The sequence below is a fragment of the Gallinula chloropus genome (assembly GCF_964237585.1).
Source record: "Gallinula chloropus genome assembly, chromosome: 1".
NCBI lineage: Eukaryota > Metazoa > Chordata > Aves > Gruiformes > Rallidae > Gallinula > Gallinula chloropus.
In genome coordinates, this window is record NC_140085.1 from 199,785,736 (window position 1) to 199,802,120 (window position 16,385).

A 16,385-nucleotide genomic window follows, 5' to 3' on the forward strand; every position below is an offset into this window, starting at 1 on the left:
GGGGATGTTACCGTGGAGAGCACTGCCATAATGGAAATGCTGAAGGACAAAGAAATCCAATAAGGAGACTGGAAAACACATTTGGAAGCACCCTGCTCGCATTTAATTTATTCAGTATGCATACTGTGAAACATCTGGGTGTCTTTAATGTACAATCAGGTATTAACTTGCTACCAGCTATTACAGGCAGCAGTCTGCAGCAAGCTGCGAGCACTTGACAGAAAGCAAATCATCTCCCTAACTGATCCCACAGCATGGAAGTCTGTGAATAAGGTGGCAGTTTAGAAGCAAAGTGCAGAAGATGGGGAAGAAAGCACAGTCACTGGCTACGTTACCTCTTCTTCCTACGCTCGTGCCTTTTGTTTTGCAGTCCTGTGTGTCATTGTAGAGACAGACACGACACACCATTCAGTGATCAGTGTATTTTAGAATGCTCCAGCCTCTTCACTGCAACTGCACAGACTCTTTCTAGTATTAACCAAACAACACATAAGAACACTATAGGCTAAAGGGTTGTTTTATACTTTTTCCATTGGTCATCTTTTTCCACCTTCTACTTGGCTCCGGCCAGTCTGCACCCCGTCTTCATCATCACCTTGTTCTGTGGACTTGTTACAAAGTGAGTGATTTCACAGAACCACAGAATCACAAGGTTGGAAAAGACCTTTGAAGATCATCAAGTCCAACCATTCCCATCCTATGCTAAACCAGATCCCCAAGTACCTCATCAACCCTTTTTTTGAACACATCCAGGGAAGTTGACTCAACCACATCCCTGGGCAGCCTGTTCCAGGCCCTGACAACTCTATCTCAAGGGAATGCAGGAATGTTCTCAAGTTCAATTTCTCTGGCTATCAGGGCCAGATTGCTAGCAGACCCGCTGCTGTCTACCCCGACACCTGTGGGGTTTTTAGTGTATTTCCTGTGCAGCCACAGATCTGTATGCACTCAGTCATCCCAGCCCTCCTGGCTTCTGTCCTGTATGGAATGATATGGAGGGTTATTATGTCAGCTCCTCATGAAAAACTGGGTTTTTTTCAGTTTTCTAGAAGCAGCTGCCATATAAAGTAGTTGTATTTTGCACTCAGCACAAGACAACCACTTATCTCCTTGGTCACACTCTCTTCTTCCACTTTCGCAGCGGGAGCTCAGACCTGGGGGAAAAGACTCAGTGCGAAGGAACAGCCTCGCGCAGCCCCTCCTGCTTCACCCCTGCGCGCAGCAGAGTTGCCTGAGTAACCGAGTTTTGCTCTAGTTTTTGGAAGTCGAGGATGGCTCCACTTTCAAATCCCAACTGCTGCAAGTCTCCCACATGGAATGATGGAATGCATGAGATTGGAAGGGACCATCTAGTCCACCCCCCCTGCAGCAAGCAGGGACATCTTCACGCCATCAGGTCACTCAGAGGCCCATCAAGCCTGACCTTGGACATCTCCAGGGATGGGGCCCTTTAGAAAGGACAGTGAAACATGAGGCGGAACGCAGGGCAGCCACCAAGCGCGGCATCAGGCTCAGGAGGATCATACATTACGTTCGGGGCTTTTATTTTGAGGAAACGAGGTTGGCAGAAGAAGCAGCCAGCGCTCGTTACGAGGCGGAGGTGGGAGCGCGGGCGTGCTCGTTCCACAGCCTGCTCAGCCGTACGCAGGGCAGAGCAGCGCGGCCGGAGCCGGTGGGGCGTCACGGTGGGGCGTCACGGGGTAACTCCGGCTGCGCACCCCGAAGCGGCGCTGGGCAGGGGAGAGGTAAAGCTCGGGAGGCAGAGCCGGCGGCGCCACCTGCCCCGTTCTCCCTTGGCGCACGTCCCTCTGCGCCAGCTTTAGCACTCGGAAGCCCTGACCGAGTCCTGAGGAGCAGCCCCTTCCGCTGCGCACCGGCATGCCCCGGGTAAGCGAGCCGAGGCCGACTGGCAGCGCAGGGACCGGGAGCAAGAGCCAAGCGCCTCACTTCCCCAGAGACCATTTTGCATTCGCCGCGTTGGGCCTCAGCGGCCAGTCACGGCTCCCCTCGGTTCCCATTGGTCACCGGAGGGCAGGGGCGGGGCTGTGACCGGGTGGTGGGGCAGGGTGTCCGCCGGAGCGCATGCGCGCTGAAGCTTGCCCGGAGCGATAGGAGGGGTGTGGCGGCCAGGAGTGCACCGCGCATGCGGAGAAGGCGAAGCCCGCCGGAGCGCTGGGTTTCCCGCTGTGCCCGGAATCATTGGCTGGTCGGGGGAAGCGTCGGAGGTGACGCGGCAGCAGGAGGAGGCAGCCATTGGCGGCGGGAGAAGCGGCGGGTAGGTGCGGGCGGCCCCGCCGCGGCGTCGCTCTCTTTCCCTCCCGTCTCCCCTTCCCTCCCCTCCTTGCCCCTCCGCGTTGTCCCTTCTCAACTCGGGGTGGCCGCGCCGCGGCCCCAGCGGGCCCGAGGTCTCCTGGGCAGAGCTCGCCGGCCGTGGGGCGCTCTCTGGGGCCTTCCCTCCTCCTCGCTGCCCCGAGCCGCCCGCCTCAGGCCTGACCCCCGCCTGGTTCGCTGCGGTAGCCTCGTAACTCCGCTGCCTCTCTCTGCGGCTCCCGAGAGGTGGGTTTTGCTCGCTGCCCTGGGCTGGGCAGTAAGAGGCCGTGAGGCTGCTTGCAGGGGCTCTGTAGCCTCCGTCGGGGTGGCTGGGTTAGTTTTGGCCGATTCCTCTGTACTGCAGCTGAGGCGGCGCAGGTATGGCTGCTTTACTCCGGCGTTTGCGCCGTCTGCTTCTGCTCTCGTCCTTAGGGGAGAGTTGGGAGCGTTACCTCTAGGCTTGGCGTCGTTCATCCCCTACCGTTTTGCTTTCCTGGGGACCGGGCGGGTAGTAATTTGCTCCTTAACTATATGTATCGATAAGCTCCTGTTTTGTACCTGATCAGCCGATTAAGGGAAGGCTGGGAGGAGCCACTGTATCCTGTATGAACTCGGGATTGTTGGCTTATTTATCCTGGGTGAACTCGGGATTGTTGGCTTAATCACCCTGTACCGAAAGTATTTCATGGATAACCGATTCGTTTTTACACTTCACCTGATTTTTCTTCACAATTTTGGTTTGTTTTTTTTCTTTTATGGTACGGAAAAGAAGAATTTCTAGGTGTAACGTGTTGGTTACGTTGTTAGTAGTATGTGGATTGTTCCCTAGTAATAAGCTTTTGATTTGTAGAATTAAACGGTGGCATTTGAAAAACCTCTTGCTTATTTTGGGAGGGTATTTTCAGGGGTGTAAATATTTAAAGTTCAAATAAAGATTTTATTTTTCCCCCCCTTGACTTGAGTAGCTTTGGACCAAGCTGTATATCTGGCAGAAAAAGTTTTGGGTTTTTTGGTTTTTTAGGTTTTTTTCCTGTGCAGATGAAAATTATAATTGCAAGGAAAATGGGAAACAGTCTGTAGAGCCAGCAGATCCTGGTTCCACAGTAAAATCTATAGGGAAATGTCATTTGAAATGGTTGCTTAAAAAAACCTCAAAAAATTGTCAATGGACATTGTTACTGTTCTAGTGAAATGCTTGTGTGGAGGCTGGTAGTTGGAGTTTCACAGTCCCCAAGGCAGAAAACCTTGGTCTGCAACAAAAAATATTGGCAAACTCAGTATCTTATCTCATAATTGTTATGAGAATGTTTTGATACAAATCACCTACGTGACCAGCCTGCTTTACTGTGTGGTGTGGGGGTTTTTTCAGCAGTTATTTGGTTCTAATCTTTCCAAGAGTGGAGTGGTGTTCACTGTTCACCTTGCAGATGCTCCTGTCAGGTCCACAGTGTAGGATGTCGTGCATGATAACTGTTGCAGAGTTTGCTACATAATACAACAGTTCAAAAGCAGTACAATTTGTGACTGACAGACAGTAGTGTTGAGTACAGTGAGACCAGCAGTGAACAGTTGTAACTCACATTCCTAGATACCATGGTAGATTTGTCAGGTTATGGCAATATCTGTTCTTTATAGCTAGTTTACATATATCACTTGTGCACAATTTCTGCTTTTGTTTGTTTTATGCTTGTGGTTTTTATGTTATTCTCATTGAAGTTAATTATTCAGCGTTTCCAAAGATGAAGAGGAAAGGTGTAAAAGCTGGGAAACTGAGGCTTAGTCCTAATGAAGAAACCATGCTTCTGAAAGAAGAGTATGAAAGAAGAAAAAAACTGAGGCTACAGCAAGTAAGCTTGTGTCTTTTCACATTCTGTGTTTCATTGAATAACATAACAAGTAATTTAGGAAAATTAATGGAAAATATGTTTCACGTAAACTAAATTTGAGGGTCACAGTATTGCTTATCAGGTTTGTATTTAGTTTGTTCTTATGTTTATTTTCTGTTGGGTACATAGCTCTTTTGTGATACCTTCTCTGTTTGTTAGATTCATTTTGGCATCTATTCCAGAATCTCCTCTTTCCTGTCAGCTTCCTGGTATTTGCCATTTTTATTTGACTGCCAACACACAGTTGTCTCTGTTCTGCTGCTCTGTCACTTGTGTGAGGATTCAACCTCTTACAGTGTTCTGGGTGATTTCATGGTGATCATGCAGAAGAAGTAACTACTACTAATACAGAAGTTCACAGCTTCCCCTTGGATGAACTGAATTTCTACACCACCTCATACCTCTAAATGCTTTAAGTACCACTCATTTTAGAATGTGTGAACAAAGTATATTTATGTTCTTCAGAACTTTTCTGTTGATCATCTTACCCTTCTTCCTCTTCTGCTCTCCTGCTGTTAGGACACAGGCGTATTTCTACATTTATCCTACTATTTTTCCTCTGCTTTGTCATACACTAGCTGCTCAGCTCTTCAAAAATACACATCTACAAGATGTTTGTTATTTACTGATCTTTCACCCTTCCTGTACTTTCTCTTGACTTTTTCTCTCTGTAGAGGAGGGTGTTTACTGACAAGGTGGAAAACAGAAACTGAGGAAACAGATTTTAATTTATCAGTATTGTTGATGCATTTTCTTTAAACTATGTTGTATTGTAATAGGAGTTCTTAATAAATTGCTGTGGTGTATTTTGGAAGGAAGGATATTCTGAGCAGTGTTTACATTTTTTTGTTAGTTCTATGTTGCTGTTCAGGCTTTAACTGAAATGTTTAGCTAAGATTAAATTATTTCATGTGTTAATTTTGGAAAAAGATAACAGCAGCTTTAAAATGTATTTTCTAGATAGATTTGAATAGTAGGTGATATGGAAGGCTGAAAGAGGAGGGTTGTCCTGGTTTTGGCAGGAGTAGTTAGTTTTCTTTCTAGCAGCTGGTGCAGTGCCATGTTTGGGAGTTAGGATGAGAGCAGTGCTGATAACACACTGATGTTTTAGTTGTTGCCAAACAGTCAAGGACTTTTCAGCTTCTCACACTGCCCTGCTATCAAGAAGGCTGGAGCACCCAGGAAGCTGTGAGGGGACATGGCCAGAACAGGTGACCCAGACTCGCCAAAGTGATATTCCATACCATATGACGTCATGCTTTGTGTTTAACTGGGGCTGAAGAGTTTGGATGGGAAGTGGGGCAGCTTGGGAAGTAGCTGAACATCGTTTTGCATGGTGTGAATTTGTACTGCTCTCACTTTTTTGGGGGTATTTTATTATTGCCTTTTTCTGTCCCATTAAACTGTCTTTATCTCAGTCTGCAAGTTTAACTTTTTCTTTCTTTTCGTTTCTTTCCCAGGGCCACTATGGGGGATGCAGGGAGAGTGAATGAGTAGCTATGTGGTTGTTTAAGCTGCTGGCCAGGTTAAACCATGATATGGGTCAAATAATTTGTGGAAAAACTTGCTGCAAAAAAATATTGTGCTTTAAATTGCTGGCAAGACGAACTCTATTTCTACAGGTTAGAGAGCAGCAGAAGCATATCGCCTTGCAGATAAGACAAAAAGTAAAGCAGAGGAGAGAAGAGCAACTGCATCAGTTAGAGGAGGTACTGAGAGCTGAATGGCAGAAAGCACAGGATGAAAAGATGAAAGCTTTAGAACAACTGTACTTGTCAAGCTTAAGAGCAATTGGTGAGGGTCACCGACAAGCCAAGGAGCATGTAAGTGAAACAGCTTGCTATTATCGTCAAAGATATTCTTGATGTTCTAGAAATACCAAGATTGCTGTTTGGTATTTTATATACTTGATGTTGCAGTCCTAATACCTAAGTCAAGAGGGTTTTTCTAGGAATAGAAACTTCTTAGAAATATTTATGGGTTTGGTTGGCTTTTCACAGTTATCTTTCCAGAAAACCAGGACTAAATGGTTTATCAGGCCTGTCTGCTGAGGCTTTCCTGTGCAGACTCTTACAGTTACTTGGTTTTTGTAAATTGTTCACACATGGTACTGTGTGTTTGTACTTGACTAAATTGCACATGGTGAATCATTGTCTCAAGTTTGCCAGTAATATAGTAACTTTGTTTTTCTCTACCATGTAACAGTCTTTTACTATGATTAAGAAAAAAAGACACTTATTTTTTTTCTCCTTTGAGGTACAAGTGACATGGAAGGTCTTGGGAAGGGCTTCAGGGACCTTTGCCTAGACTGCAAACTGGTGTTGCAACTGAATTCTGCACCTATAAATTATTTTCACTCTCTTTAACCTCCTATAACTTCTGTAGGCTCTCTGAGAGATTGTTGAGGTTGTTGGGTACAAATTTTTCATACTTAGGACTCTGAAACAGGTTTATAGAAATCAGTGTTGCCATAGATTTATTGCATGAATTTTGCAGACTAGTTCACTTCCTGAATCAACAGGCTTTTTAATCCAAGTAAAATAGCCTTCTACATTTCCATATCTCAGTGTTTCTGAATCAGTGTCTTTTGTAAAGTCCTTTCCAATGCTAGGATAGATGAGTTCGTAGAAAACTCTGGTACCAATGCCATAAGAACAGAGAACAAATCATAAAGAAATGTGTCAGTTGATACATGATTGTTGTAATTAATGACTGAAAGGTGGGAACACTTTTCTGTATACTTCAGTCAGCATTTATGAAAGTGTACATTTATATTGTTCTCTTCATCAGAGAGATGCAGGGAAAAGGTAAGGTTTCCCACATCAATATTTGGTTGTATTGTCTGAGGAATGCAACAAATTTGCTGCTGGTAGTGGTAGAAGAAAGATGTCAGAGAAGGAAAAGTTATTATTTAGAGTATCTTTAATACAGTAGAAAGTAACTTTGAGCTTGTGATTCTTGCCAGCAGTACTTAATTTGAAATAACAAACTGATCGTGTGAGGAGTAAAATCCTGTATTAAGTGCTTGCAATATTTTATCATTAAGGAGCCTGACTTAGAAGCTCTGGCAAAGCAAGTAGAGGAAAGGAGACAAAAAGCAGAGAAGAGACATAGGAAAGCCTTGAAAGAACAGAAGTACCAAAAAGAAAAACTACTTCATGAGCAAGCCCGGTATGTAATAGTTATTTAGTATTATTAAACATAGAATATATTTTACAGTGTCACAAGGTGATGCTTTCTCCTTGGAGCTTTTTAAATTTTGAAGTTTTATGGGTTAGAGATTTAATGCTCATGGACCATGATTGTGGATTTTGATAGGAACTATAGTTTAAAATCAGAACAAAAGTGTCAAGTGTATGAGCCGGCCTCACAGACTTTCAATGAGGGGGGGAGGGCTTTCATCTCTATATCACTGTTTTCAGCCTAGATTGTTGGCTGACAGCTGTTCAGTGAGGTGTGAAATGAAATGTTCTGAGAGCAGTTTCTGATGGAGACTTACTTGCTTGAAGAAAGGACTTACTGCATTTGCTGTGGCCTTCCCTTTAGTGTTTGGGTTGGGTTTTTTTTAAGCAGAATGGACCAAACTTGAGCTGACATGAAAAATGAGCTGTGTGCTCATGGGGATAGTTGTGCTTGAGTAGAGCTGAGGCCTATTGATTAAATACTTAGTTTTGTCCACACTCGAGCAATTAAAATATGCTGAAGTAATGCAGTGCTTTCTGAAGGCTTAAGTGAAAAGCAGTGATTTTGCTTTGTTCATCAGAAGCTCATATTTATTCACATTTTTTCATTTAGAAATTAATTGGGCAGTCCTGCCTTCCAGTAGAAGTTCTGTTAACTTTTCAGTGTGCTTGCCTGTCCCTGTGTCCTAAGCATTCAGTACGGGTGCAGCTGAATCTGCCTGTGTTTAGGTTTGCCTTTTTGCATGGTGCTGTCATTGCTGCTTGGCTAATTTTCTTTTTCTCTTCTCTTTTGTATGTGACTTTTTGTGTGTGTGTGGTTTTTGGTTGGATTTTTCCTCCCAAGACGAACAAATGCACGCAAACATGCTCTGGAAGTGGAAAGACAAAGAGCAGCCAAAGTTGCAAGCCTGCCACCTCCTCCACCACATCCTCTTGAGGTATGTTTCCATGATGTGACAGTGATCAGAATTTCAGAGTTCCATGTCAGCATAATGACATATTTATTGGTGTGACTCTTCACCACAGGATACCTGAAATTGCTGCTTGCATACTACAAGGAGAGTGGTTCAGCAAAAGTCAAGAAAATGAATGAATTTTTTATTAACAGACTTCTTACTACTAAGCTTTGGTATTGGTTTATTTCTGTTCTCTTGTTATGTGTGGATTTTATTTCTTGTCATCTGAGATCTTGTTTTAATATGTCTTTTAAACTTTAAAATGATCTCATTTTCATTTAGTAGCCGCAGTGGTACTTAACCCTGGAATGCTCTTTCTCAACACGTGCGCGCCACCTCAGTCTTCTGGCATAATGCTGCAGCAGTAGCATTGTGTGTAGTCCTGTAGTAAAGATCACACTACTTTTTTAGCTGGGAGGAGGAAGAGTGTTGAATTTTATTTTTTTTCCTCCCTTCCTTCAGTTGCTTTTTGCCTTTGTAAACAATCCTAAATGTAGTGTCAGCTGTCTAATTTTGGTAGGAGACCAGTACCTTCAGCTATTGTGGAGGAAAGTAAAGAAACCCCATATTTTTAATTCCATGCTGTACCCTTTTTAGGGGACCACTTTTTATCTCCTTCATGCTTGATTTCAGAAAGGCTCTGCATAGGCATAAACATTTCTGTGGGGTTACAGGAGGAACATTATGTGCATTATTACTTTAAAGTTAACTTTTAGTAAATTTAATTTAATGGAACTTCATTAATGCAGAACTTCAGTTGCCTTATGTGGTGTTGTGCCCTTTCAGACCATTAGGTTCAGGGATATTCAGAGAACTGACAAGAATAGAAGGGATTAAGGTGTACTAATCCCCCTGAGAGCCAGTAAAGTTACAAAAACTTTTCCTGACTACATCCAGTATGTTGTTTATAGGCCAGTGTTCTGGATGATAGGGGTTTGGTACTGATTTATCTGAAGGAACAGAGTAAAGTTTGACCTGCAGAGCGCTCAGAATGTTCAGAAGGAAGAGTGCCTATATAATTTCCCTTGTATTCTTTGGTACATGCTTCTGCATAGGTGGCTTCTCTGGCTCCCCATGGGTTTTCGTATTGCACAAGCTGGATATGAGTGAGGATTAAAGCAAGTAGTGTAAAGGAGTGGTTGAGTTTGGGGTTGTTTCTGGTGAGCTCTATGGTTTGTTGGTGTTTGGAACAGATGGAAGAAGGTCCTGTGAAGTTCAGGTGAATTCAAGCACACTCTCATGCTGCTGTTCTGTACGTTATCCCACGTGACAGGTTCCCAGTGTATCTGCTGTAGAGCAGATGAAGGCTATAGGAGTTCAACTTTAACTCCTGATTCCCTAAGTTTTATATGCTTGTGTTTCTCATTGTGGTGGTTTTGGAAGAGCACAAGATATTGGAGCTGTGCTTTCCAGCAACTTTTGCCGTTTAGAATGTGGCTTATGTTGCTTTCTGCTAAAAAAGAAAACAGCACCCCTCCCCCCCAAAAAACCCACCACAAAACCCCAAAAGATTTTGAATTGGTGACTTAGCTACTGTTAATATGGATTTGTAGATGCTGTAACACCTAAAAGACACAGTACTCTGTAATACATATCATCCAACAACCTCAGTGGTACATGTTGTGAGTGTTGTTTTCTTTGAAAAGTTCACGTTCTGATAATGGCAGATTGAATCAACAGTTCTGTAGACACAGGACTTTTATGGGAGGAAGCATTTCCATTGCATTGTTTAAACGTAACACAGTGTGTCAGTTTGATCCATGTAAGAAACAGCTGACTGAGAGCCTTTCTCCTAGTTTTTGTATCTGTATGGATTTTAATCCTCTTGTCATAGGCCTGTGTTGCTGGGAGGGCACAGGGTGAAGAATAGTTATTGTCTTGGAGGAGTAATGAGATGCTGCATGCTATATGGGGTAAATGCTAAGTAAAAAAAGATGATTGAAGCTGTGGCTTATTCCTAGTTCTGTGTAGAGGGAGACAACAAATGATGTTAACTGTCAGTTTGAGGGGGTGAGTGGAAAACTGGGCCTTTGTCTGGCAAAGGCATTACTTAAGCAATTCAAATTCACTTTAGCAAATTACAAGGTCATCTACATAAGCATACTTATTTTCTTGAATCCATTTTACACAGAGAGCTTATTGAACATAACTGTAATCATAAGCTGGTGTTGCAATAACAATTGAATAAGATGTTATAAAATGGAGATAGGGTAGTAGTGATCATTGCAGGATTACTTACAAGAAATATTTTTCTCAAGATAGTCCTATTGTTACTTTACACAGTTACAAAATAAGTGTTTTTACTCTAGAGGTACTGTCATAATCAAGTTTAATTCTCAGAAGGAAAGCTGGTAGGAATTGAGGCCTTATTTAGTTAAACCAGCTGTTGCTTAATCTAAGTTAAACTGTAAACACCATTTTGCTGACAAGTATCACAGAGTTCTTGTGAACTTTACTTTTTTTTTGATCTGTAAGACTTTAATTTTATGGAAATAAAATCTAAAAATCTTGTCATGCTTTTCTTGAGTATTCATAACACTTCAGATTTGGGGTTTTGTGGGGTTCCCCTCCTACTTCATGATACACTGCTGCTCCAGTTTTGCCTGATTTCAATAAAGAATTATTTACTTGTTTTAGGGAGGGGGGAGGGGGATTACAAATGTTGATGGAAGTGTGGATAAATTCTTAACTGCAGTGGTTCCACCATGAGGTTTGATAGTATGTTACAGGTGGTATTTTTTTCAGCCTAAATTGCTTTTGAGATTAATTGAAAAATTGCTGCCTCTAATATAATTCTCATATTTCTACAAGCTTTGAATAAAAATCTGATGGTTTGGTTGATTAAATGTATTTATTAATCCCTGATAATATTTTTTTAAAATATCTCCCAGTATAGGTCAAGCAGTCTGTGAGCTGGCTAATGAGGTTTAGGCACAGGAATTGTCTGTTTTTCAGAACTATAATCAGTATCTGCTTGTGTTTTGATTAATGCTGATCTTTTAGAATTGCAATGATGTACTGATTAAGAAAGTTAGGCATTTTTAAACAGCATTATCATGTACAAATAAAAATGAAATTCTTGATTTGTGCTTTTATTTGTACATTTGGTTTTTCCCCTTCTAGAATAACATGCATTTACTTAAGAACTATTTGCTACTGGGGTTTTGTTGATAAGGCAAAACCTAGTTGCGTGTTGTAGGGTTTCAATTTAAAGACTTCACTTTCTACAGTCTTTGTAGAATAGCAAGAGGCAATCAATATGGAAATTCTGTATGCCTCATCTTATGTAGAGATAAGCTTAAGATATTCCTTAGACTTAATGATGCTTTTTATGTATATGCATTTGCTTATGGTTATGTTAGTGTTAAGCTGCTTGTGCTATGAAACTTGCTGGCTTAGTTGATGTGGATAAGAATCACAAAATCCTTTTTTTAGTTGTAAGTCTAGGGAAGAGGAAGCTGAGAGAAAATTAATGGAGGAACTACAGGAAGTACAGGGCCAGGTCCTACAGAATACCAGGTTCCCTAACCTGATTAGCTCACTACCGAGAGCATCAGGCTGAGCCAAAGAAAAGGAAGGGTCTGGTTGCTCAGTATTCAGCCTCTTGGACAAAGGTTGAAAGTTTGCGGTAGTGTACCCAAAACTTTTCATGAAAACAACTTCATTGTATTATATGAGTAGACACTTCAGTGACGTTATGGAAAATGCTGTTTTCTGTGGTCAGGTAATAAATTTGACATAATATGTCCTGAGTTTTGTAAAGATAGTCTGTGCTTGAGAAGCATTATTTTGTTGTAAGGTATAATTATATTGTGGGTCTGTGGTTGCCCTGCTCTGAGGTGAGTGACAGGTCTTGTAAATAGGAATCTGTATTTGTACATTAAACTCAAGTGCTTTTGAAATGTTAAGGTAGACCTCTGATGAATGTCAGTTTATGTGGAGTAGTTTGCTGTAGGCTGTTAGATGCTGTCAGTTGTTAAGCCCTCTAGATCTGCCTTGTGCTGATGTGATTAATTATTAAACATATGTAAACTTTTAAACAACAATATTTTCAGGAGATAATATGGGGGGGTGGCTTTCTTTTAATATTAATTTAAATGTACAGATCAGATTCTCCTTAGCTGCTTTGCTAGAGTTACTGTTCTCTGATACAGCTGTACTTGTGCTTTTTTTCCTAGAATTTTGAAGTGAAAAAGGCTCCTGCAGTGAAGCCCTATAATGGCATCAACTTTTCTGTTACGCGGTACCATATTTCTGAACCTTACGTGGACAGAGAAGTGAATGGAGAGCAGGTGATTAACTCCAAGTGTTTGTGATAAATCCTTCCATATATCTATCTTTATGTTGCATGTAGTGTCTGGGTATCAGCAGTTCGGTTTTCTAGAACTTGTTTAAACACATGGAATTGCATAAAGCAGAACTTCCTAATCAGAATCTTAGATGGGGAAACTTGCAAAGTCTGATATGTACCTGGTCACATTTCTTTCCCATATGCAAAATTTCTTCACAGATGGTGTTATAAGTGTTGGAACAGGCTGCCCAGGGAAGTGGTTAAATCACCATCCCTGGAGGGATTTAAAAGATTGATAGATGCAGGGCGTAGGGACGTGGTTTAGTGGTTGGACTTGATCTTACTGGTCTTTTCCAAACAAAAGCATTTTATGGTTCTATGCAGTCAGTGGTTTCAGCTTCCCAAAAGGGTGGAAGTCAAGTTTGGGAAAAAGAAAAATGAGTAAATTTTTCCAAATGGGAAAGTTTACTTAAGTACACTCAGACAAAGGGCGAAGTTAGTTCAGAAGAAGGAGGGAGAGGACCTGGAAAAGTGGGAGGTAAACCAAGAGCATAATTTTTAGTGGTGAATGCTATTGAAAAGTGAACCAAACAATAGCTTGGTTTGTAAGTGGTGTCAGAGCACAATCTAAGTTCCTGTTCTGAATCAGCCTCTCTCAATAAACTTGTTTCTTCAGTGTATTTGTGAAGTTTTCATTCATGGAGTTCTAGTTTTTCTTAATGTTTGAAGGACTAAGCCTAAACAATAAGAAGAGGTGCTAAACTTTGCTCAGCTTTGTAACAAAAAATTCAGAAACCCTGATCTTGTAGCCTTGCTTATGTGTACTGGGTTTGGTGATTTGGGGTTTTTTTCTGAAGTATTTTTAAATTTTCATATGTTAGATAACATTTTTCATGTTTAAATTGCAGATTGTTTCTGGTTTCCCAAATGACAGTGAAAATATTTCTGAATTTATGCCCTGCTCACCCTTCCTGCCCCCATCCCCCCTCCTTGTTTAAAAAAACCCACGAGGACAGAAGTAGTCAGTCTGTAATAATGACTGTATTGTTCATTTTGCCTTGTATTTGCAGGAAAAACAAATGCTCTGCTGTAGGAAATCAATCATACAAATGATTGTCCCTAGTACACCTTGAAACTAGAACACTGACACCTTCACTTATGGAATATGTAAATATGTGTGTGGGGTTTTTTTTTCCCCCAAGATAAAATACTACTTTGGTTCTGTTTGCAACCAAGAAGTACAAACCTTCAGGGGTGTTTATATGGCATTGTATGTCTTTTAAGTGCTTTTGCTACAGAATTATTCATTTATTTATTGTTAATATATGCTTTAAACTACCACGAAGAGCTTCATGGGCTAAACCTATTGATTGACTGCCAGCCAGATGCTCGGTTAGCTGCTGAAGAAGAAGGGAAGCGTTTGGAGGAACTACAGAGAGAGGCAGAGAGGGAGAGAAGAGAGCAGCTTGAAAAGGCACATCTCAGAGGGAGCCAAGCCTTGAAGAAGGTCCATTTGGCTCAGGTAGGCAAAGTAGTTGTACCTTGTTTTAACGTCAAAATGACCAGTGTTAAATAAATTGTATGTAGCTGGTTAGCAAAGGAATTGTAGTAACAAGAGGAAAATTGATGGATTAGGTGGAATTTTCAGAATGTGTTTTAAAAATCACATATTTAAAAATCATAAAACTCTGTTTGCTTGTTTTGGTTGTCTGGAAGGAGGTAGCACACAGATTAAGACCAGCCTTTAGAAGAATGTTTGTTATCTTAACCTTTGCCAGCTATTAACCAATGGGTAATAATGATGAACTGTTTTTAATAGGTGATAAACTCTACGTTTTTACATTACTTGTAGTGGATTATTCTGTGCTTTATGGGGAGAAATAGTTTATTAAGAAAGCAAGAGGGTTTTGGGGTTTTTTTGAAAACTTTTAAAAGATTTTTTTAAAGATGAAGGTTCTGTTAGTATTCAAGTCTGGGAATACTAAAATTTCCTTTAAGAAGTAAAAACTGAACTACTGTGCAAAGTCGTTGTACCTGGGCTATGAAATGTGTTTTATTTTCTGTTACCTTCAAAAGTATTTTTGGAGGCTAGAGATTGCAGAAGCTTCCATTTTTGGGGTTTTTTTCACTTGAGATATGGTTGGCCCTGAATGAATAACCTAACTAAAATGGGAAATCTGGAAACATTACCGGTGCACCTTAAGTTAACAGGAAAAAAACCTCAAACTTCAAATAAAGCTTTTTCAAAATGGTACACTATAAGTGTGTATGAAAGCTAAGAGTATGTAGTTCTTACCTCAAAAAGTAGCAATTGCTGAAGTACCTCCTGACAAAAGTGGCTTGCTCAAGAAAGTGCTTTTTTATAAACCAGAAGATTTAATTCTGCTGAGGAAAGTTGATCTACAGGTATACGCTCTGATGCTTTATTTAACATAAGATCTTCTAGGTAGTATTGATGGGTCTTGTGTTTAAAGGTCAGGTGTGGCTTTCTCCTGAGGAAGCACCTTTTCCCTAGAATAAAATTGACTTTAAACTTTATGGATTAAATGAACTTCATGGTGACCTAATGGAAGTATGTTATCAGTCCTGATATATGGCTGAATGTGAGCACTGAATGTTTGTTATCCCTTCCTTATATCTGAAGGACAGGGAAAGGATGCTGAAAGAACTTGAGCAAATGCAGAATATGGATCGGATGCGCAGGAGGCAGATTGTAGCACAGATGCCACCTCAGATTTTTGTGCCTGTGTACAAACGCATGGAAATGAAAGAAGAGTGGCAGAGAGAATTGGAGATTGCATTTGAAGATATGTGCAGTGAAGACAGGAGTAAGTAATTTGTTAAGGTTGCTGAATCTGGTAGAGGAGAGGCTGCTGCAGCTGAAAGCCGAGTGTTTGCAGTAAGCACAAACAGCACATGGTCTCATCCTGTTGACTGCTCTGGCTAATGGTGATGAAGCCCTGTTAGTGGGAGCTGTGTCTGTGTAAACAGTATGGATTCCTCCAGCAGTTGCTCTTAGACACTGTAGCTGTGCCCTGCATTGCAGGTCTCTCCCCGTCACACTGGATCCCCCATGTAACAAGTCTTAGATACTCAGTCTGTCCAGTAATTCATTTTGGAACCTGTAGCCTTCCAGTTACCCTACATGATCACATATGTGCTGGTACACTGAAATAGATGCAGTGGATCCCTCAGTGAATGGCTTCAGACACTCGCTCTACCTAAGTCCTTGATCCTTAGTCTCTCCAGTTGCTGGCTGCTGGGCATGTGAACTCCCAAGACCTGTGGCTGCACAGGCTCAGTAGGGTATGGGAATGTGCACACAGACATGCAGATGCTATGGATCCCTGCAGTAAGTGACCAGTAGCTAACCCTGGATCCTCTTGTCTCCATCGGTCTGAGACACGCACACATTTGCCTGCAGGTTTCATAGTTGACCCTGAGACACCATGGTCTCCCCTGTAGCTGACCTGGATGCTTGGATCTCCTGATCCCTCTGTTATCCTCCTGGCCTTCTCAATATACAATTGAGTCTTACAGCTGCTTGATACCCAGCTCCTAAGCCTCTCTTAGTTCTTGCTGGCTAGTCTGGCTTGTGATTTTCTAGCCACTGCCTGCTGATACTCATACCTGCATAGTATGCCCTCATTCTGGTCTCTGCAGTTGTTAGCACTCTGGGGATGTTGTTGGCAGCACAGGATGTGAGTGTCCCTGTGACAATTTGTCCCACTCCAGTTGCTGACCCTTCTATCTCCAAATG

The 16,385-nt window shown here is 41.8% G+C and overlaps 1 protein-coding gene across 1 annotated transcript in view; it reads left to right on the plus strand.

Annotated features, from left to right (window-relative positions):
* Nucleotides 1–2,143: 2,143 nt before the first annotated feature.
* Nucleotides 2,144–16,385, plus strand: part of CEP295 (centrosomal protein 295) — a gene marked incomplete at its 5' end in the record, with an annotated part of 41,838 nt that continues 27,596 nt past the window's right edge. Inside the window, 8 exons of the mRNA XM_084260036.1 lie at nt 2,144–2,279; nt 4,027–4,157; nt 5,819–6,019; nt 7,243–7,367; nt 8,223–8,316; nt 12,513–12,626; nt 14,007–14,147; nt 15,270–15,453. Of these exons, the coding sequence (XP_084116162.1) occupies nt 2,144–2,279; nt 4,027–4,157; nt 5,819–6,019; nt 7,243–7,367; nt 8,223–8,316; nt 12,513–12,626; nt 14,007–14,147; nt 15,270–15,453 (1,126 nt within the window). The remainder of the gene's footprint in view (nt 2,280–4,026; nt 4,158–5,818; nt 6,020–7,242; nt 7,368–8,222; nt 8,317–12,512; nt 12,627–14,006; nt 14,148–15,269; nt 15,454–16,385) is intronic.